At 40.6% G+C, this 23,868-nt stretch overlaps 1 protein-coding gene across 2 annotated transcripts in view; it reads left to right on the top strand.

Annotated features, from left to right (window-relative positions):
* Positions 1 to 4,768: 4,768 nt before the first annotated feature.
* Positions 4,769 to 23,868, top strand: part of tgfbr3 (transforming growth factor, beta receptor III) — a 77,654-nt gene continuing 58,554 nt past the window's right edge. For both annotated transcript variants that reach the window (XM_083940649.1, XM_083940648.1), the window contains exons 1-2: positions 4,769 to 4,952; positions 10,383 to 10,531. In XM_083940649.1, coding sequence (XP_083796775.1) covers positions 10,471 to 10,531 — 61 coding nt within the window. In that variant the 5' untranslated portion in view covers positions 4,769 to 4,952; positions 10,383 to 10,470. The remainder of the gene's footprint in view (positions 4,953 to 10,382; positions 10,532 to 23,868) is intronic.

Here is a 23,868-nt window from a genome sequence, read left to right as displayed (position 1 = left end):
GTATTCACAACCCTAACACAGTGTAAACAAACAAAGTGGAACACTTTAACAGAGACATGCATATGTATGAGATGTAAAATAATTTGATCCCTTTGAGCGTTTCCTTGTCAGCTTCCCAAAGCAGCACAAGAGTGTTTTATGTGTGTGTGGCTGCGTGTGTATGTTTTTCCACAATAAAAGTTCCCTTCTTTCTTGTCACAGGTGCCATCTCATTAGTGGTAAATCACTAAACTGACATTTATGCTGTACCCAGTCACACGGCATCTTCTTTTCACTAGAAGTCTGATATCACAGTAAAGCAATGCAGTGTTTGTTCAGGAGGGTACGAGAGATTTCACACGCAGAGCACAACATTGCTTACAGTTTAGTGCTTGTGATAGGGGTTGTGGGGTGAATAGAAAAGTGCGTGACACAAATGTCTGGTGAGAGCTCTGAAAAGGATCTCACATCCTAATATCAGAAGCCTCCCAAAATTAAAATACAGGAGAAGTTAAATGCAATTGATGTTGGCTGTGATTACATACCTAATGTCTGTCCTTGTGCTAATCTGATAACAATGAAAAGCAAGTAACTCTCAACTCCTCTTTGCCCAAAATCAAAAGCAACATTGTACAAAAGGAAAAATAAAGCATTCAAATTTCACAGAGGGGATTGACTGCCCTTATTATGGAGGTTTTTTGTAAATTGCTTTGAGCTGAACAAAGCATCTGCCAAATGAATGTGTGGCGGCTGGGGGCGATACCAGTGGAACTAGGAGTGGCAGATCTAGAGAATCAATACATCGACAACTCCACCTTAGGACTTGCACCTAAAGAGTATACTCCTTAAACTTTAATTTCTCTGAGGTTACAAATGTAATGTAGCCTAGGCACATGCTTTCCTCATAAGAAGCCAAATAATAGTTAAACAGTAATTAAGTAAGTTAATATTGTATAACATTGTGGTTTGTACAATGAATGTTCCTTTCTGGAAATAGACTTAACTAAAGTGTTTTCACTGTCAGGAATTGGTATTACTCCATTTGTTAAGATCAAATGTCTGTTATTAACAATAGATTATCTCAATAAATATGATAACTTACTGCTTTAACATAATATACCTTTTCCAGATACACAAGTATTATGAGGAAACCCAAAGCCTGGATATGCAGTCTGTATACGCTTACTTCATTGATGGTAAATGGTAAGGCACAGTCATCGAAAGAGAACGACACTACAATAAACATTCACATTAAAAAAAAGACACAGCAGGATTGTCAGAGTGGCAATCATTTTTATGTGCACTGAACTATGATCTTTTTCTATGGTCATTGTGCTGATCATTATTTTGTTTTGAACTAAACAAAAGCATACAGTTCAGTGTCCGTTCTATTCTTATTCTATTTCCACAGGCAGCTTTCTAGAACATATGTGTGTGTGTGTGTGTGTGTTTGTGTGTGTATAGGCCTTTTACACAGCAGACATTCGACTTGTCATAATAGAAAAAGCACAGGTGTTACTGATAACATTAACAAGGGCTCTGTTGTATGCAAGTGTCCCAGTAAGACGTGACAGCAACTGTCTTGCGTCAAATTCTATCCCCACTGTAAATAATGTTGCTTTACGCACTGTCCTCTGTGGTTGGGGCTGGGGTGAAGGTAAACAGACCAATGATAAAGATTCAAATAAAATCTGCAAGTGTCTTTTCCTATGGTCTAACCATCCAAAGGGTTAAAGGTCATGTGCCATGACTTAATATTGATAATTCCAATGTCAAAGAATGATATAAATGAACATCCATATATTCATATTTATATTGTTTAAGCCCTATATTGTTTAAAAAAGTATAAATGCTGACAATGTCACAAAATATCTCAAAAGTACTGGGGATAGGCTAACAAAATGTATATTCTCAATGAGTATGACTTGATGGATGGATAAAGTAGAGCTGCCAAGAGATAGCTGGGAGTTAAAGTTAATTCCATCTTCAAACACAAGGGACATTTTCAGGTTTTAGGTTTGATCCCTGCAGCCGTCAGTGGTCTTTACACCAACAGTTCTTAAGCAAAGCACTGCACTACGTTACCTGTTCAAACAAAAGACACTTGTGGAAGAAGTGTCTGACTTTAGTTAAGTACACCACAATGTGAAAACACCCCACTACAGGGAAAGGTTCTGCATCCTAAATCGAAAAGTATCAGCAACACGTAGCCTACTCAAGTAAGTTAAAGAAGTCATATTTCAGATTTCATACTGTTATATTGTCATGATTATTATAAGTGGATCATTACTTTAGCATTAGTATGTAAGTAACATTTTTATGATAACACTTCTTTTGTTTTTTAGGGTTTAAGCAGTGTTTTAATGTGAGGAATAATGTTAATTATTATGCAATAATGGTTCGTTTAATTTATTTATAACTTTTTTTTTAATTGTTTGCCTTTAACAGGGTTTTTTGTGTTTTAAAATGTAATATAAAATGTAGTCCTGCACACAGTATAAATAAACAAAACATGTAAAGGAAATCCCATAGTTTCTTCTACTGGTGTAAGTAGTTTAATACTCAAGTCAAATAAAAGCACCATATATTTCTACTTAAATGCAGTACATAAAAGGTAATTCAATTTGGAATTTTTTTTTTAAACCATTATCTCTTTTTCAACAATAACAACAATAACACAAGCTATTTCTCTGCAAAACGAGATGCTTAAGAGGCATATAATTGTGCAAGGATTTGTAACAAGACTCTCTTACTTAGCCAGACATTCCCATAATCTGGCATCAAGGACCCCCATAAAGATAGAGATCACTCCATGGGCTCTCTTGTGACGTGTGACCTATGGCAACCCTATACAATAACATTGTTGAAGTTTTGTATAGAGTTCCACATCTGTCTGCACTGTAAATGCTGAGTTGTTGAAACATTTCAGCAGGCATTCTTAAAGGCCCTATATTGCAAAAGGTGAGCTTTTCATTTCTTTTTATTATTTTTTTCTTATTTTTAAAGGAGCTCTGTTGGGCAGCTGCTGGCACAGTGGGTAGCGCAGTCGCCCCATGTAAAGAGGCTGAAGGTCCTTGAGGCAGTGGCCACGGGTTCGACTCCGACCTGTGGCCCTGTGCTGCATGTTTCTTTCTCTCTCTCTCTCACACCCCGATTCCTGTCCGTCCTATCTAACGAAAGGCTTAAAAACTGCCAAAACAAGAATACTTAAAAAAAAAAGAAGCTCTGTACAGTTGTGATGTCACAACTATATGTACTACAAAAACAGTGCACAGACGCTGAGAGCACACATTCTGAAGACACAGAAACGCTCACCTATCAGAGATGACTAGGATAATTCAGGACTGGGTCTTAAAGAGACAGGCACTCAAACAGAAGAGGGTGAATAACAATTGGCAACCTTCAGGTTTGCAAAACGAAGCCAACACAGAAGTGCCATAAACTGCAGTTCCTCAAATGCCCACTTGACGCTGGCTCCAAATGTGAGTCATTCCCCATAGACTTTTTTATAACTCACCGCACGCTGCTTTGAGTGGCAGGAGGCTGCCATCCCAGGTGGCTAGCATTAGATGCTAGCTGTCTGCTCTGCCAGACATCATGGGGGACCGCTGTACCTCAGCTCTTGGCTGTGTTTGTAGTGTCGTGCCTTTTGGATATTTTTTTTGTGTGAATATCAGACAAATGGAACTTCCTGTTGCTGCCGTGCATAGGTCACAGCCAGCTCTGCTGCTGGCTTCCAGTGACCCCAGACCTTTTTGGGACGGATATTAGGATGTGGTGGACCTGTTAAGCTAGTTGCAGTTCCACCATTAGTGCCCAAGCACAAATGACGGCTAAAGTCTAGTTCAATTGACCAGTGTGAGTACAACTGCTCCCCGTATAGGCACAGCATGCTTTCTGACTGTGGCCCGGTTGAGATAGTTGGGCTTTAGTAAAGCATGGATGCACATGTACAAGCTTGAGCATGTGCACGAGCACGAGCACGAGCACGATCACAAACCTTACCGGCGGGCCTCCCGAGACTATTTATATACAACTGTTCCCTGCGATGGAAATTTAAAAAGATGCCGCCGAAAGGTTCACGGTGGTCTGATGCGGAGGAGAAGTGTTTACTGCAGATTTGGTCAGATGAAAATATTCAAAAGCAGTTGGACAACAAAAAACTCAGAGGGGTGAAGACGTCTATAAGCAAGAAGCAATCAAGCCGTGGCTCGAATCATTTCAAGTAATGTGAGTGCAAGCGGGCCTGGGCCGCTAAAGCACAGCATGGCACGGATCATCTGGGCCAAGTGTGAGTGCACCCTTACTCTTGCATGGTAGTTTCAAGCCAGGCTTCATATTGCAAACCTCAGCCCCACCACGATCCACCTCTTTGCCCAGCCCTGTTTGAGCTTTATTTTGACTCTTCAGAAACATCACAGAGACTACATCCTTTTTTTATTCAGTCTATGGTGAATACAGACAGACAGCATTTGAACATTAAAGCCTGTAAACATGTTCCAGTAGGAACCCAAAAATACATGTATGAACCTGCACAATAGCATGATGTGGACCCTCTAAGTCTGGACTCTAATGTACAACAGTAAGCTAAGTAAGAAGCAGTGAGTGACGGACCTCCGGACACTGTTGCGGGGACTCCCGAGGAGACCGTGCACCCCGCTTTGGGAAGCTCTGCAGCAGCCCATCTCGCGCACAGCTCAGCCTCCTCCCTGTACGCCCCGCCTCCTTAAGAAGCCCCTAGTAAAAAGAGATAGATAGTAAACTGTTTAAAACTTGGAGCGAGAGGGGCTGTTTACCCATACTTTGGTCAAATATCACGTCAGGCTTTGTCCGCAGCCGTACACACGGAAACACCGGAGGCGTGTGAATGTCCAGCCGCGAGAAGAACAACTTTAATATCCGCATCAACCGGAGCGGCGTTCACTTCTTCAACAACCAAGTTTATTTGGGCTTTTTTCTGGAGACTCTGCATGGTACGTCCTCAAGAGCTAACGTTAACGCTTTGAACAGTACCGCACAGCTTGTTTCTCGAACAATATGGCTCATTAAAAGATAAGCTTTGCGCAGGGTGTCATTGAATACGGTTCACAGGTTCGTTTCCCGGCTAACTCTGTTTACTTATCCGCCCATGAATCCAGCTGAACATCTGTCTCTAGAACGTGTTGACACGGAGCTTTCATTCTTGAAGCTACAGGCTATTAGCTCACGGTTACTCATGTTGATATCCACCTTTCTATTGTTTTGGTCATGTTTTATGAGAAAGCAGGAAATAAACATGAGACCCAGGGACACAGTGTGTATCCAGGGCTTAAAGAGGTGTTCCCTTCGGTTAGAGAACAGCGTGCTCCCGTCCCGGTCCGGGCGCTCCTGTGGGATGCAACGGGACTGACCGGGCAAGTCAACATGAATCAGGTTATTTGCACATGACAGTGGCAACTGGCTGCAATGAAGGTGGAGGTGGACTGCTGTGTATTTGTAACCACTAATGTCAGTCGGTGGTGCTGCGACAGGGTAATGTTGCTAATTGGAGAACAGCGGGGTGTAGATTACTTTAATGAATTAGCACTTAGCTCTTAATGAGTCTCTGAGGTGTTGCACTAAGGGCTTGACACTAACCTTGTTATTACTCATGCATGTTTGTGGAATTCTTATCAAATCTGAGTGGCCAGTACTACCAGGATATTTAACTATTTGAAAGATACATTCCCAACCAATCACTTGTATGAACTGTACTATAACTTAGAGCTGCAAGTAACAATTTGCGTATACTTTTAAAATTAGAATGCTTGAGTATTCATTGATTAATTTGTCTGCACTGTCAGAAAACAATGAAAAAGCCAATGCAATGTTTTCAAATAGCTTATTGTGTCTCACCAACAATCTGAACTCTAACAATAATCAGTTTGTAATGATACAAAACAGAGAAGTGAGAGAAGTGAGAAATCGTAACAAGCAAATGTTGGTGACTGAAACATTAAGTGACACATTCGATTTCTAATTTTCTGTCAATCTGCTAATCATTTCAGCTCTAGTTGAACAGATTGGATATTAATACCAACACTTAAAAGTCACATACATGAAGTAGTATGACTACTGCAAACCAGACTTATCACTTGTTTTAGAGCTGCAACGATTAGTTGAGTAATTAAAGTAATTCTTCGTGCTAAAATGGCAGAAAATGCTATTTTCAGCTTCTCAGATGTGGAGATTTCCTCCTCCTCTCTGCTTTACATCATACTAAACTGAAAATCTTTGGGTTTTGGACTGAAAACATTTAAAGACATCACTTTGGATTTTGACGAAATCCTCCTCTCGTCCTTTTTCACTATTTTCTGACATTTAATAGACCAAACAACTAGAGATGCACCGATTATCCGCCAATACCAATACCCAATACGCCAGATACTTCTGTTGAATGAATGAACCGTATACCTTGCCATGTGAGTGAAGGCATCAGGTTTGACATAAATATTTAGCCTTAACACTGATGTTATGTAATTAATATTATTTCTTAACAAATAACTTGTACATTACCAGCAAAAAGAAATAAATAACACTTCCATGTAGAGTGCACTGCAAACAGATATATTAAAATGTAATATAATTCCAAACAATGTTGCAAACATAGAATTGAAGTGACTAGATCGCTGTAACTGTATTGCTGTGTATGATATTAATAAAAAGAAATGACTGGATCGTAATGCTGGATCAACCTTGTTTATCCGATATCTGATCCAGCAAATTAGTCAATATCAGATCGGTGCATCTCTACAAACAACTAATTGATTAATCTAGAAAATAATCTGCAGATTAATCGATAATGAAAATATTTGTTAGCTGCATATCTAGTTGAATAAGATAAAGATCCATTTGCATGGTGACTCAGTTCGCAAAGGTGTGTATCACCCAAAGGCGTCAGGGTCAAAATGTCATGGTGTTTCAGGTTACTGAAGTGTGTGGGGGAGAAGGTCTCTAGCTCCGTTAGAAAAGATAAAGACTTGTAATCAGTCAGTCAGAGTGGTGCTTTTGTGACATAAAGAGTGGGAGCTTTTGTAGGTTGTAAGTCTCAAATTCACACTTAAAGAAGAGGAGAGCTCCTGTTAGGTTCATTTACCAGGTCATAGGACCCTGTGAATGTCTAGATGACTTATGACGCAAGCTGGTGTCAGATTAGTAAGTCTTAACATTTGAATCATGCGCCACAAGAATCAGTGTGTAACAGCCTGAGTCTTTTGTGTTGCTGCTCTCTTCACTTATGGCTTTGTGATTACGGTAACATAGTATATGCCCTCTGGATGTAACAACACTTAACTGTACTCAAAGACACAGATATAAGCCAGACCTTTAACATTGAAGTGACCACAAGTATGTAGCTTGGTTTCGGTAACGTGCAGTATGTTCAGTCTGGGGTCTGCATGTTCTGATGTACTTTCCAGATCTACTTTGGGTGAAATAGCTGCTCGGCTTAGACGGTCAGGGTCGGGGAGAAGTCACATGAGGTGATTTAAGTTGTTGCTGCAACAAAACCGGCACCGTGGCATTGCGGAAAACCTCTACACAAAATCCAAAACAAGTTAGAAAAGGGTAAGCTCCGTTGCCCTCACGTTAACTTTAACAGTTAAAAATCCTAAGTGAGCTCTCAATATGATATTTCAAATCAGGTCTTGAAATCCAGCCTTCTTAACCAACAGAGTGAGATACTGCTTTCTTTCAGTCTTGAATGCCGCTTTCCTTTGATTTGGTCTTTGCCTCACAGAAGGTATTGCAACACTGTTTACCTTCATTTAGTCAGTGAGGAGATGAAGGCCAAGGAGAGGCATAAATCAAACAGAGGGTACTGGCTCTCATTGATGAGCTGAAAGTGTAATATTTGTCATGATCTTCCAAAATGACTTCCCAGCCTCTGCAGCTGCCGCACCGTGAAAGGCCCTTTTGTCCTGTGCAAGCTGCTTGCACTGCAGAGCGATGCACCTTAGTGCTTTATGCATCATTTCCCATACACGCTCTATGGTTCACCACATGTCAGATAGGCGCACATCTGTTTCTTTCACGTGGTACTGTACTAGCTGCAGACACTGTCTTTAAAGTGAGTGTAATTCCTGTCATAGCACCTTTACCGCATGGGTTTGACATTCAACTCCAGATACAGTTACATTTCTGTTGTCATAAGAATCGTATGTCATTTAGAGAAGTAGCTTGCATAACTTTTTCTGTGCAGAACATAACTGAAAAACTGTTTTGGTTGTGACTGCAAAACACACCCATTGGACCAATCTAGAATTAGTCAGAGCTCCAAACATACTGTTTAAAATGATTCTCCAGAATACATTTGTACTAACATTTCAATAATACCCTCTTGAACCTTGATTCTGTCCTTAAAACATGGGCCTGGTTGGATTAGCGCTTGTATTATTTTGGATATAATAGGCCTGAAATGTATGTTCCTAATCTGCTTTCTGAACCTTAAAAATCATCGTCTTCTCTAGTCTGATCCCATGTCTCACTGCTTTGATGCAATGTTTCTCAACTCTACACAAGTGGCCTACTGGAATTTTTAAAGATTCATGGTTCATTTCTAATGAAATTATTTTGTAAAAATTGCAAATCAAGGATTGCTGACCTGCAAATCCAACTCATCATGATACCTATTGGAGCTCCAACAAAACATTGGCTGATATCAGCTGATATAGCTGCAAAATTTACTGTTTGAGATTACACAGAATTTGGTGCAATACAGATAATACGTTTTTTGTTTATAAGAAGCCTCCTGCAACTTTTATACAGTGACATCCTTGTTTGAAGGGCTTCCGTGGTGCACTACTGACTGGAACATGTCACAGCCTTTTATAATCTATGAATAGATATTATTTCTTTGTTTTCAACAAGCCCACAGTGTTTGTAAGCCATCTAAGAGATCTGTTCTTTTACAACATTCAAGGTGGAAGCTAGCAATCAAGACTAGCTAGTGTCCGTTTGGAAAATGGAAGCTAGTTAGCCTAGCTTGCTAACTGATTCCCACTAGATGTTACTTTTGCATTCATGTTTATTTCAATATCTGCTAAACCATGGGTGTCAAACTGATCCAGTAACTTTACTGGATCAGTTTGACACCCATGCGCTAAACCATTGGCTAATCAAGCTCATTTTAAGAAAACTTTTCAATTGCTTCAAAAAGAAACGTCACTCAGGTACATTTCCATCAATTGGTTTTGAGCAACTAAACTAGGCAACAGCGTAGTTTGGTTCAGAATCTGGCGCTATATGCTATGTTTGGCTGTAATCTGCCAGTACACAGAGTAGAAGAAGCAGAGGTTGCTCACTGAAAAATAGGACAAGTCAACTTTGGTATCTAACCATTTATGAAAGAAAAATGAGAGATGTTTTCAGGAATTTGGTTCAATTGGGCAAGTTTCAATTGTTGTTTCATGTCAGCTAGTATCTGGCTTTATAGTCTGACGTAACACCCTTCAGTCATGGTACGTCAGAACTTATTCTGCAAAGGCGTTTCCATAAGAAACACGTCAAGCGAACGTTAAAAGGTTTTTGCGCAATTTTATTGAATTTTGCCATTTCCATACAGCTTTTCTAATGAGATACTTCAAAAATGTGCATAAAAATACAGAAACAGAAACACGGCTATTATTGTGTTCATCTCTCTATAAACAAGGGGTCTAAGTAAAGTGTTTGCAGTCTCACTTTTTCATGGTTCCACTGGTGGTGGTGTCAAATGACCAGACCGACAAAATTCACAGGAACAAGTAGTCCTGTAACTTCAGAGCTCCACACGTCACCCACTGATTTGAATCACGATACAGAATGATGTACAACGTCACTAGAAAAATAACACTAAAATTTCAATCATTTATCAATCAATGTTACTGATTTTTTTTTTTAAGATCGGTTACGACCCTGTAATAATTATGTTAGACATCCTTTCTGTTTAATAGTTCATGGCCTTATTGGCACGTTATAGTCGTCAGTGTTTGGGGTTAGATTACTAAAGTTAAAGCTTTAGACAAGGTCATGTTGATTAGTGTGGTGGTACTAATCTGCTTACTTAAGACCCCACTGGAGCATTCAGTATTTCCTGCCCCCCAATTAAAGTGTGTTAATAACCTGTGGCATGTTCCAAAGTTTTTCACACCCAGCAAGCCAGTCAGCCGTCCCAAACTCCTCACACACTCTGGCCTGGCCACTGCCACAGGAAGGTGTGTGTAGCACGGTCCTTTGAAGCATGACCCCTAATTAGCCCTCCTGGATTAATCCCCCGGTCTCCAAACTGCTGCTTCTCTTGTCTCATCTCATCACACCCGTGGGGCATATTAATCAGAGCCCAGTTCCCTGCTGTTTGTCCCCGCTCACTACAACCTGCTTGACTTTCTCTACTTTTGTTCACTTTGCAGCCGGGACTTGGAGCTGACTTCCTGTAGACTGCTTCAGACAGAGGGAAAAGGCCTGTTCACCCACCTTCCTCATACTGGAAGATACAGGATGGCTAGAAGATTCCCCATTCCCTTGTTACTTCTTGCAATATGCTGCCTAGCATCTGCGGGTAAGTTAATCTCATTGCTAAGCTACATGTGAAACTAATAGAGTCATCAGATATGCAGCACTGTTTGTTTACATCCAAACAAAACATTTAATTCTCTTTGGTAGGAGCCAAATTCAAACCCATGCAACTCTGGCATCAGGAATAACAGATATCGACTGTGCACAAAGTCTCACAGTGTTGTTACGCAACCACAACTTTGCCCATACCCTGGGATTTTCCACTGGTTTTCTAGACAGAGCTTGTCAGAGTCGTGAGCAAGGGGATTTACATTTAAAAAAGTGATGACAAGTTCAATCTCATAATACAAACAATGAGCAGGCCTACATGTACCTGTCAGATTGATTGGAAAGAGGCTGAGATACTACCAAAGAAATACCTTGTAATTTACAGCTTTTAAACTGGCATACCAAAGAGACAGAAAATAACCAAGTAAACTGCTGCAAACTGTTAATACAGTGCACTGGTTAATACAGGAAATGTATGTGTGTCATGTCACTTGATATCAGGCTGGAGGAGATCTCTCGCTGCCACAACTCGACCCATATTAACTTGATCTAACTGATGAGAAACATTGTACCTCTCACTTTGAGGAGTTTGCACGCTAATTATGACCTTTTATACCTGTGAATATGTAGGTGGTAGGGCTTGTATCAGTAACACCCTACCACTAACTGTAATTTGTCACATTCACCTCTATCTTCTTTAGATTGCTCTCTGTGTTTCTGTACTTTACTGAGATTGTTTCTGGCTGCAGGAGCCAACGACTGCCTTCCTAGTTACTGCTCTATGACATAGGAACAGTGATTCATGAAAGAATCACATCTAATGATAATTGTCATAAAAATCTGTCAGTGACGTAATTGTTTTTTTTTCTAAAATAATGCCATTGAGTAGTAGTTCAACTCATCTTATTATAGCTTTTAAAATAGTTGCTTCTAGCACCTGCTATAGGAATACTACACATGGAAACGTCCTCTGCCGTACAGGAAGTGAAGACTAAAACTCTGCAGCCACACTAGTGGGTCTTTGTGCTTGTCCTTGGGCACAGTGGTGCTTTGAGCTAAATGCTAACATCACCATACTGACTTGCTCACACTGTGACAATGCTGACAATGGGAATGGAAATGCAAAGGATGCCAAATTCATTTCAGTTTAAGCCGACAGTAAAGTTGTATCATATTGTATCGTGTGCTGATGTTAATCAGGTATAATGTTTACCATGTTCACAAGCTTAGTTTATCATGTTAGCATAACACAGTTAAATTAGCACAAAACACAAAAGCTGTAAAGCAAAAGTAAAATATTAATCATTAGGAAAGTATTTTACCTTTATATGTGGAGCATTTTAAAGTTGCAGTTTGATTGAAAAGTATAGATTGATTTTTTTGAATACTGCTCATATATAGGACCGATAATTATTATTAACAGTAGTGAGAGCGATAACTGACATTTGGAGCCGATAAGCATTTACGGTAGAAATTTGTGTCTTGCTTTTAAAATCTTACTTAAATAAATGTAATTATGACAAACAAAATACATAATGTGACAAAAATAAAAGTGCATTTAGGAATTATGTATTGTACCAATTGATTACTGACGGCTAAAATCAGCTATAGTATATGCTCTATACAATTAGTATTTAGTAAAAAACTGAACATTTTAACCTGATGTGCTGTTGTTTACTACATGTAGCTACCTGCTAGCGGCAGAGAAAGCTGTAATGTTTGTTGCTTGCATTGTACATTACTCCCTAAATAAAGATCACACGCCTATAAAGCATTGTTTGGGATTTCTGACAGTTGAAATTGCTGCTTAATTGCCCCTCAGTCTACTGTTTACTACATGCTACTACTGCCGCTAGCTACTTGCTAGTAGTAGTAGGAACAGCGGGGAAGAGACCAGGAAGCCCCTGACCAATCAGAGCAGACTGGGCTTATCAGGAGCGGGGCTCGTTTTTTGAACACTAAAGCATGTAAATTTGTTCTTGTAAAAACATGAAATACATGTATGAACCTGAAAAAGAGCATAATAGGTCCCCTTTAAGACAAGCCCCCGCCCCCCCGTATTTTTCGAGACATTTCACCCTAAACGATTAGTGTTGACCTGCTGATGGCGCTATATGAAATGTCAGGTGATCACCAAAGTCATTGGGATGCATCCTCTGGGGACCATTAATGTCTGTATCAAATTTCCTGCCAGTCCCTCCAATAGCTTTCAAGATATTTCAGTCTTGACCGAGATGACCAACTGGACCAACAATCCAGCACGAACCCCACTGAGAATCCAGTGTACATTCCTCTTTTCCATTTTTCACATTTTGACTGTTTACAGAGACTGGTTTCACAGTATACGGCTTTGGACTTGAACTCACTCCAGCCTTAATCTGCAACATCCCATGTTGTTTTTCTGTGGTAGCACAGGAATAATTACCCAGTAGGAGGCATGCTACATAGCCAGCACTTGCGTTTTTCATGCTTTCAGTCTGCCGCCATAGGTTATTATTTCAAAAGTTCTTCTCTGTTCTCTGGAGGTTTGAACTGACTTTTCTCAAACAATAGCAGCGTAGTCAGTATGTTCAGTGGGCAGAGCAAACATAATTTCTCCAACAATGCCAGGATCTCCAACACAATGAAGTCGCGTATGAAGTTTTCCTCTAAATTCTTCCTCATACGGCACAACGCATTGTTGTACTGTGTCACAAGGGACAGATATTTACAGTTAGACAACCAAATGCCCTTTCCCCCAAAGTGTGCTGGCAGCGAGTGTACTTAGTGATTTATGGGCAAATCTTCAGATGCTCTTCCTTTGCTTGATTTATGAACAGGTAAAGTGCAGACCAATAAACATATTTTCAATACTATTTTTTGCACTTTCAGGGTAACCTCTTTTTCACACCGTCACTTCAGCCTATCTTTTACCTCTCTCTCTTTTTCTGTCTATTTCTATCATCTCGCAGCATCTGTGTAAATAGTCACATCTGCCCTCTAAACTTGTCAGGGGTGCTCTTACGTAATGTTTAGATTAGTCTGCAATGAGTCTTCTCTCAGCGTAATGCTATCCAGGATCTGGGCCTCCCATAACTCTTAAAAGTCAGACTGAGAGCACCTTGACGTCCATATTTCAAGGCCCCATTCTGTTGCTTCACTCCATTTTTTGCTGTTTATAACTTTTTTGTCCGTATCCTTACTACCATTTGTGGTTGCCTCTCCTCAGCTCGCCAAAACAGTTATTTTGTGAAGGCTATATAGTGGACATTTAGACTGAGTTTGGGTTTCGCTGTGAAATAGAGTCTTGTCGGAGCCTTGCCAGATTTGAATTTGAGGCACTTGCCAGAAACAGCACCGGCAGGATGCTGGTTGTACTGGAGGCACAAGGCCGGGCTGGTGACTCACTGAAAAACACACCAGCATCATTGATTGCAGAAGTTCTTTCTCCTCCTCCTCCTATAGCCTTTCCTGATTTTACTTATGGGGTGCCTTGATGAATGATGGAGCTATTAGTGCGAATCTGTCTTCAGCTACTCATTGTTGAACCACACAGTCTTACAACGGGATTGTTAGATAAAACAATAACTGGAAAGGGAATTGAATTGTACTCATAGTCACAGCACGTATGTTTTTTACAGTAAAGTAAACAACTTTCTCTCCGTCTGCATTTTTGTATAGCCTTGGCAAACAAACGTTATTGTGATGCCAAAAGTGGTTTTAATGTGTTTTCCCCTCACAGTTGAGCTAAAGATTCATCTTTATATCCACAATGCTTTCATAGGGCCAGCAAGAGGGGGACTGCCAAAATGCATTGTGCAACCACTGTAATATGAGAGGTGGGGTAGCTAGGGGGAGGAGAGAGGCAGGCGCAGGCGTGGGTAGCCTGGTCCAAATCGCCACACTCCACACACGTACAGCGTGCCAAACCGACAAAGTCCCTTCCAGCGTGCTAAACCAGATGTTGCCCTGTGATTCATGCGAGGAGCCGGAGCAGCGCAGCACAGCACAGAGGCAGTGTGCTGCTAGGCACAGTGGTTGGGATGTTTACATAGCAACGGGAGTCCAGTGTGTGTCTAATTACAGGTCTGCTCTCCCCCATAGTGAGGCCTTAATCTTAACAGTGCTGTCAAGGAGGAGACATCCATGCTAGCCCTGTTTATATCTTTTGCTCGTTGAATAAAGGTCACCCTAGTATTACCTAGTTTAATCAACAGCAGCGTATAAATTCGATTGTGGAATATTTACTTTTGTTTACTTACTCTGACTCAGTCTGTGATTCTCTCTCACTCACACAAACACACACAAACTCACTCAAGCAAGAACACTTAAATGCAGCAGACAGGTCTTTACAGATAGACTCGTATCTCCGTCCAGCTCCATCATATCTTGTCAGCTTCCCGTTGGAGGACGCTTACGCAAATGTGCAGGAGTAAACTGATTCCCGCCCCTTCCCCTCTCTCTCTGCCTTCCCCTCTCTCTCTCCCTTCATAGTTCCAGTAAGCAGGCGTGTAAATAATTTCGGTCAAAGCCAGTAATGGGAGACAGCTGGGGTTATCATGCGTTTTCCATTGTGTTTCACATCCCAATGAAAAAAAAAAGTCACTGGAGCTGGGGAGAGTTAGAGTAAGCGAGTTAAGCAGTTATGAGTTTGACTTCATTGAAAAAAGAGAGAGTAATTGTAAAGAAAATGGGTTTCAGATTCAGAACCTTTGGGAGCAGCGAGAAAAAAAGAACTTGTGCTAACGCGTCATATTGGTTGAGGAATATATTTTTATTTTTCAGCCATATCCAGTTTGAGTTTATTGAAACTTTATTGCCTTATCATGTTGCTAATGTGCCACCAGAGTTTAATGACTCTTTATCTGCAAAAGTCCTTATATGGGATTCTAGCTGAAGGCTTCCAGGTGGTGTCTTTCATCAGAGGAGCCCCTCCTGGGGCCTCACCTTCCCCACTCCTTTTCCACCAGATGAGTCCTGCTGAAAGACCATGTCCCAATTTTGGAATGGTCCTTTGGAAAACAAGAGTGTCTGTCCAACAAATGACAGCAGGCCCTTTACTTTGCCCTAACTAACAGATATTAGATCACTAACGCACACACATTTGGAAATGCTCCCTTTTTCCACTTGTTTTTCAAAAATGTCAGATATCTAATAGAGACATGAGCTGTGGTCTAGTTTGTTGAAGGAATAAAATAACCATTAGCAACAGTTGTAAAGTACCTTTTAAAGGACTGTAATAGTGATAGTTATAGGAAGTTATGGTAGCTGGAATACAGCCTAGCCCTGTCATTATTTGAAGAATCTGCACACAAAAAACACTTATATAAGTGGCAATTTAGTAGCACATCTTTGTTTTCCCTCAACATCATGTATATCATCTGATGTCTTTTTATTTTTTTACTGAACTCCTTTTTATAATATAAAGATTGTGCGGTGAAACAAACCTATTATTCATCCCACTTTTTGTTTGTTAACTGTCCAGTAAAGAGGCCCTTCCAGCATCCTTTGTACGTGTTAAAACACGAGGCTGCATGGCATTTGACAAGTCATTCTTCTCTTTCACCCTCCCTTTCCTGAAGATGAAGAACCCCAGAGGAATGTAGTCCCTTCCAGCTTGTGTGAAAACGTTGTCTGCCTTGCCCTTTCTCACCTCTCTGGCTCCTTCACACTGGGCTCACACACTGGCACAAAGGCCCAGCATTGTTTCACTCTTTGCTTTCTGTTGATGGCAACCTGCTGCTTCTCAAAAGCCCATATTATCACATCTGAGTGAAGATGTTTTTGTAAAATTTCACAGGATCACAGGGAAGACATTTTTTTGGGCTGCAATTTGATTGATGCTGAAAAAACATAAATGCACTAAATGTGCTAGGTGTTACTGATTTTGCAAAAATCCTTTCCAGATGCCCATAACAAATCAGTGAGCCCTGACTTTGATTATTTTTTCCTGGGTATGGACAGGTGTGTGTGTGTTTTGTGTATGACAATTTTGATGTTAGATTAAAACAAATATGGGTAAATACGTGTCTTTTTAATACCCAGAACACAATGACCTGGCCCTATGACCCTAACCATAGATCATCCAGTTGAGACATATGAATGAAATGTACAAGTGTAAGTGCTTTATGATTTATAATAGGCTTGGGCAATATGATGAGATTATCGTTTAACACGATATTGGTTGGGCGCAACGCCTGTTTGCCGGCACCAATAGACCATGAACGAGGCAAGTGTGATTAGTTCACATGTCTGTAATAATTGTAGGATAGTCGTAGGAGTGTCTAGGCATGTTTCATTAGCCCTATAGAGTGGCCTCCCGGAAAGTTTAAGGGCACGCCCTCTCAAATGGCCGTTCACTCGCCTTGTTTCCATTACAAAAAAAGGCCCGACAGGGATTTACGAGACTCCAGAGGTGACGTATAACTCTGAATGGGTTTAGATCTCCGGTGATCAGCTAATCAGTGATACAGCACTGCGCCCACTTCCTCAAAGTGAGTAATACAGAATAGTTTGACTTAAGGTGGCCCATATGATTCAAAATGTCAACTAACGTACAAGTAACTTTAAAGAAAACACTCCTCCTTAAAGATTCGAGGCGTTGTGAAAGTGTTTGTTGACGGACAGGCTGTCACCCCTCTGCAGTAGTGTGTGTGTGTGTGTGTGTGTGTGTGTGTGCGTGTGTGCGTGCGTGCGTGCGTGCGTGCGTGTGTGCGTGCGTGCGTGCGTGTGTGTGTGTGTGTGTGTGTGTGTGTGTGTGTGTGTGTAGGTGTGTGTGTGTGTGTGTGTGTGTGTGTGTAAATGGGAGACAGAGAGGTATGGAGCATGCAGCAAAGGACCACAGGTTTGAAATTCAATCCAGAAGCCGTGCACAGGTCATTTTCTGTGTTCTTCTCCACCACTGGATAAAAGTGTCTACTCTACTTCACCGTGTTGTTGTGGCGTCTGTACTACCACACGTCACATCCCGCTGAGAGCTACATCCAATTAGTGTTCAACCTTTTTCCCCTCCCTGCCTGACTTAATGACTTTCCATCACTGCTAGCGGATGATATTAAATACTGTATGTTAAGGATTTCAGACAAGGCAGATGATTCAACACAAATTAAATGAGGCTGATATTAAGCTGGACAACACAGGTGACCCTAGGGCACACCTCCCTGCAACCCCTACTGGGTTTGAATCTTTGTGAACGCAGATGATGTGGCTTCTCCCGAACCCCCACCAAGCAGATAACATAGCATTGGCAGGCATTTATGATTGATGAGTGAGATGTCCTTGGAGCAGCAGGACAAACCTTTCTCTCCATTGCCCTGTTTAACCAGGAAATCCACTTCTGCTCCAGTGCTTCTATTTCTGCAGTACCACAATATGCAGGGTGAGCTGATGGCTGATGCAGTCAACTTACGGTATCTCAACCAAGTCATGTCTCGATGAAACCTTCCCACATAACCCCTTGAGCACTCCCTCGTGAAGAATTATGTTTTACATTCTTAACTAGTTTACTGTAGTGTTACATTTATACTCTTAACCCCTTGTTAAAAATGTGTTCAGATACTGGACCAGTTGATTCTCAGGTCATCTTAAGCATTTACTACTTTTTATATTCATGAGCAGCCAGTTCTTGTTTCGTGACTGTGCTGACAACTTCTTTGTTCACTGATATTATAGGTCCAGACAGCACATGTCAGCACCCAACAGTAAAGACATACAGTGGTAGCACAGCCAGTAAAGTCTTTGGTCAGATGCACACATGCTTGGCTGTCTCACTTTACACAGTGGCTCCTGTGTTCCACAGGGAATAAGCCTTGTCATCCATCTCTTCAAAGCCCTCTGATTTATGTCTGCATTTAGAGGTAGAGGGAAATGTGCCCACTTCCATCTCCTCTGTTTGCCTGTGGCTTCATATGCCGCTCCGCTCGTAATTGGTCAAGTTTTTTCAACTAATGGGGATGGTTTACCAACAGGTGCTGACTTCATTTGTCAGGGCTGATGAATGATAACCAGTCTCACTGTCAGAAAAGTGTTTTACCTACCTTTTATTGCACATAATATATGAAAAACTGTTTCTTCATCAAACAAAGCCATTTGATATTGTGTTAGATTAGCTACAATTAAACCATTTAATTGCCAAACCATGTTGGTAATGAAACACAGCAGGCAATTTAGCAATTCATATCACAGTTTAACAGCAGAAAGTATACACCCCTTCCCTCTCTCATCTCTCTCTCTCTCTCTCTCTCTCTCTCTCTCTCTCTCTCTCATCTTCATCCGCTTATCTGGGGTCGGGTCGCAGGGGCAGCAGCTCTAGCAGGGGACCCCAAACTTCCCTTTCCGTGCCCCATTAACCAGCTCTAACTGAGGGATCCTGAGGCGTTCCCAGGCCAGTGTGGAGATCTAATCTCTCCACTTGGTCCTGGGTCTTCCCCGAGGCCTCCTCCCAGCTGGACGTGCCTGGAACACCTCCCTAGAGAGGCGCCCAGGGTTCATCCTTACTAGATGCCCAAACTACCTCCACTGGCTCCTTTCAACACAAAGGAGCAGCGGCTCTACTCCGAGTTCCTCACGGATGGCTGAACTTCTCACCCTCTCTCTAAGGGAGACTCCAGCCACCCTCCTGAGAAAACCCATTTCGGCCGCTTGTCCCCGCGACCTCGTTCTTTCGTCATGACTACACCCCTTCCCTTCTTCGGAAAACACATAATTCTATAGTGTCAGTTTGATTAACTTACTAAAATCTCTCAGTGTTCTCTTACTGGCCTGCTATCAAAATCTAGACGAGGGAAGCTCTGAGTTGATCCGAATATCAAAATGTTTATTACCATGCCCTCACAGCACTTTAGCCCTAAGTTTTGTCTCTTAGACAATATACAGGCTGTCCTATCTTTGTTGAGGTTGTTGGGACAGTATCTGTCAAATCTGGTACCAACATACGTACCCCCTTATGAGACATTGTAAATAACTTTGTTGACCCCTAAAACATTTTCCCCAGTACATGCAAAAACACATGCAAAAACTAATAACATTCCCATGAACCTTAGTTTTACTTTGTATTTTGCCTTCATAGCCAATGTTCATATGCTAACACTCTAAAAATGTGGTAGTATAGTAAATACAGACTTGCTACACAAACAGCATGTTGGACCATGTGATGTAAATGGTGTCATCTGCCCATGTTCGCGATGGCTGATGGCACATGGATCCCTATGTGGACCTCCATGTGCAGCCCTGACCACGAGGACTGTACGCATAGCAACAACACTGACTGGCTGGTTTGCCAAGAAGAAGAAGAAGAAGATGACAAAATGGATGCTTGTTTTGGAGAGAGATTGTGCAAGGATATCCATGTTACCAACAATTTTTATAATTTGGCTTTAAAGGAATATTAAGCAACCAAATGGCGCTGGATTCATGGAGAAGTTGCGCAAATGCTGGTGGATCGGGAAATGTGCAATCGTGGTTCTCAGACTCTCAATTATAGTATGAATGGAACTGCATGCATATCTGTGTAACTGTTGCAGGTCCACAGCAACGCAGAAAATATGTTATATTATGGAATCACTTTCATCATAATTATTTACTCCATTGATATAAATGTATAGAAATGCGGGAAAGAACATTCATGGTTTTCTTTTATTGGCCCCTCTCAAACATACACACATTGTTTTCCTTTGTATTCAGTGCCTTCACTGTTGCTGAAGTTTTTACATCCCGAACACCTGTTAACCTACTTACAAACTGCAAAAAAGCTTTGCATGCATATCCATACATCTCCCTTTATAGATACAATGTAATCCATTCAATCTCCTTTACTTTAAGCTGTTTTTTCAATTATATTCTAGCTGACAAGATTATGGTGAAGGACCAACAAAGAGTGCTTGGGTGATATTGAGTTCCAGACAGGTTTGCAGGATATCTGACTTCAGATTTCACACTTTGATGGGGGAGTTTACGACTTCCCTAATGGGAGTTTGGGCTCACCCATACCCTGCTCCCTTTATCCCATTCCAGCTTCCTCCTCTTATGCCTTCAATTTTACAGTCCAGAGATAAATCCTTTTCATAGGCAGGCCAATGAAGTGAACCTACACTACCCCTATGAAAGGCTTTACTCACTTCCTGTAGTAGTGGCTCAAGGTTCAGGGGTGAGTGGGCTGCGCTAATGTCAACACTGCAGAGCTAGTGATTCTTTAGTCCAAAACCCCTTAGGAAAACAAAAGCGGGCAGAATATTACGTTCCCTAAACTGGTTTGCATAGTTCATGGTCCATGGGAATCATGCCCTGCAGTAAAATACAAAAGAGACCACATGATTCATTTAATCCTGTAGTTCATATGGGAACTGGGATATCTTAGGTAGGGAGGAGATATACTGCATAGAAACAAGAGGCCCCTTTGTCCTACTTTGTATTTCTTGTAATGAAATCGGCCATATTACATTATAGCGTTGTATTATGCAACGTGAATTGGAAATGCATAAAGTTTCATTATAGTCTTCCTCCGCTCCACTGTTTTTTTTAGATAGGGAATTATGACATGTGTGAGGTAATCTTCACTGCTTTTACTTTTGTATGTATCTAGAGAAACCCAATTAGCCTGCATGCTAAAGGGTAGTGGGAACCAAACATGTGAGGATGTGTATACGCTCACACAGGGGAGGTTCTGTTTGTTTATCTTCGGAAATGGCTTTGTGGGAATATCAGATTTGTCCCTAACTGGCACACAGACTGACATCACTTCCTGTACCCAAATCTTGGCTCAATGCCGCAGCGTGGAAGGCAACAAAGTGCTTTCTTTGGAAACAGGGGCAGTTATCTAGAAAGATAGGAAAACAGTGTATTCATAAACGCGCCTAAGAGGGAGGCTCCTACTTAAGTAGTCTTTCAATTTTGAAATGTAAATAAAAGAAGAAGAATTTTTGTCTAGGGCTGAAACGATTCATTAATTGTGAAAAAGGATTGTATTAATTGTTTAATCGTTTTTTTTTATTGTAATCTTTTAAGCGGAAAATGATAAACATCCCCTAGTTCTAGCTTTTTAATTGTGGCAATTGAATGCTTTTCTGTGTCTTAGGTGATAGCAAACTAGATACGTTGTTTTCATGGGCAGAATGACAACGAAGAAAGAATCGGAATCGGAATTTATTTATGTTTTTAAGACATCACCATGGACTTTGTCATAGGCATTTTCTGTATTTCATGATATATTATAGATCAAATGCAACATTTGCAATCCTAAATTTGTCAATATGTTACTAAGTAGTAGTAACTGAAATTGAATACTCATTTTTTTGGTCCTCTTCTCACTGAAATCATTTCTGTTCCGTCCATTAAGTTGATGGAGTAATCACAGCTGCCGGGATAATATGACATAAGCCTACATGAAAGTAAACATTCACATCATATTGTAAGTGCTCATATTGACTGAAAGTACAAACACAGAACCCTTTGGGGCATTACTAGTTTATGACAGCATTATTTCTTCTCTGGCTCCAGCAACCCCCCCCCCCCCCCCCCCTTCTTTTTCTGCTCAGATTACCCAAAACTCTTGTCATTCAAATCTCATCCAATTTCACTGATGTTTTTGCAATTGTATGATGTCAGTTTACATATTTACACAGTGATGTTTATTTCCCTTAAAATATGATGTGCAGTTTTTAGATTGGGTGAAAGGTAAGTAGATTTTAATCATTTTTATTACGTTATAATAATCTGGAATACATCATATCTGAAAGCGATATTTGCATCTAAATCATTAAAGAGGTTATAGTCCAAAATGAGCCTGCCAGAGAATGTGAAGTGTCTAGTGACATCACAGTCTGGACCTCACATTGTTTAAATGTATCAAAAGTGAGTATTTGTACAGTCTCTCCCTGCTTAATTTGGATTTACTATGTCCACTTCCTGTCTTACATCTAACACTATCCCAGCCAAGCTTACATGCATTTTAGAGAGTGTAAAATCATTAATATATTTTTACAGAAAATAAATTCCTTTTGCACATGGTCTTGTAATGCCATATCCAATGTTGCTCTTAGAATCAGTCTGTGTATATGTAGTGCTAATCCCCCAAAAAGGCATAACTGAAGAAATAAACATTTAACTGTTGGTGGTTAGGAGAAAAAGAGGTAGATCAAGGTGCATGCCAGTCACAAGTCTTTCATGTCCCTGTCCTTTACTTTTTGTGTAAAATGAGTCATACTGCGGGGGACCAAGGTCATGAATTATGCAGTGATGGACCACCGATAAAATAAATGTAGCGGACGTCTATTTAGAGAAAGTGCCCCTGTCTTCTCAAGAAACTAAACCTATTATATAAGATAGTACACAGTTATGGGAATGCTTTTTTCAGATCTTGCACTTGAACTGCTCACAGTATACATTTTTCTTTAATCAGAGCGATCTTTTACAAGGTAGACCTGGCCAAGAAGAGCAACAACACAGAGTTGAAACTATTTCAACATAAGTGCACATAGATTTGAGACACATACATATTTGATCTCGAGTTGTCTTCTGATTCGATTTAAGATTCATGTCAATATATTTTCGAATCGCTGTTTTCGTCATGGGTACTTCCACACATAACGGGAATATTTTGCAGTGATAAAGAAAAACACATTTTTTTTCTTGCAAATGCATCAACCAATAATGTCCCAGCTATACTTATGAAGATTATAAAACGAACAACTCGGGCGCTCCGTAGCCCGGACCACAGAGATACACTTTATTATTCCTTTTTGAGACGGATCCACTCCTTACGTTCTTAACTTCGGCAATAAAGGCCCTACTTATACACAGAATAGCTGTTTACCAGAGGGAACTCAAATTCACTCAGGGCATTTAACTAGAAGGAAACTCAATAAAATATCTTACAGTAGCTTAGTGTTAGCTTTTCCTTGTGTGAACTCCTGGGAAGACACTTTTCTCTTTTCTGCAAACTGTTAATTCACCTCTAAACTTTAACTCTCTTCTGCTCCAACTACATCTACCGTTGCTCTCTCTCTCTCAACAACTCTCGCAAATTTGCATTGCTGCCGTTCATTTTTTTGATGTGAAATAATCACCTTTTCGTGTCAATTCTTTGTCACGCCCCAGGTTTGTAAAGGCCTTTCATCGTACTCTTCAACTGATATTTCAGCTGCTTTTATCTTACTCTCCAAAATATTTACATTTCAATTGCTTTCAGCGCATACATGTCAATTGACAAGTCAACGAAGAGTTCATCTGATATCAGCGATTACAGTTCACTGACACTTCTAGCTCACTTTCTATACATATATGTATGTATGTATGTGTAAGTGTATGTTTTTGAGTTTAGTTTATAATGGCAACCAATCAGTTGGAAAGTATTAAGAT

Source organism: Echiichthys vipera, assembly GCF_963691815.1.
Source record: "Echiichthys vipera genome assembly, chromosome: 3".
Lineage (NCBI taxonomy): Eukaryota > Metazoa > Chordata > Actinopteri > Perciformes > Trachinidae > Echiichthys > Echiichthys vipera.
The sequence above is the reverse complement of the archived record's forward strand: the minus strand, read 5'-3'. Positions and strand labels throughout refer to the sequence as shown.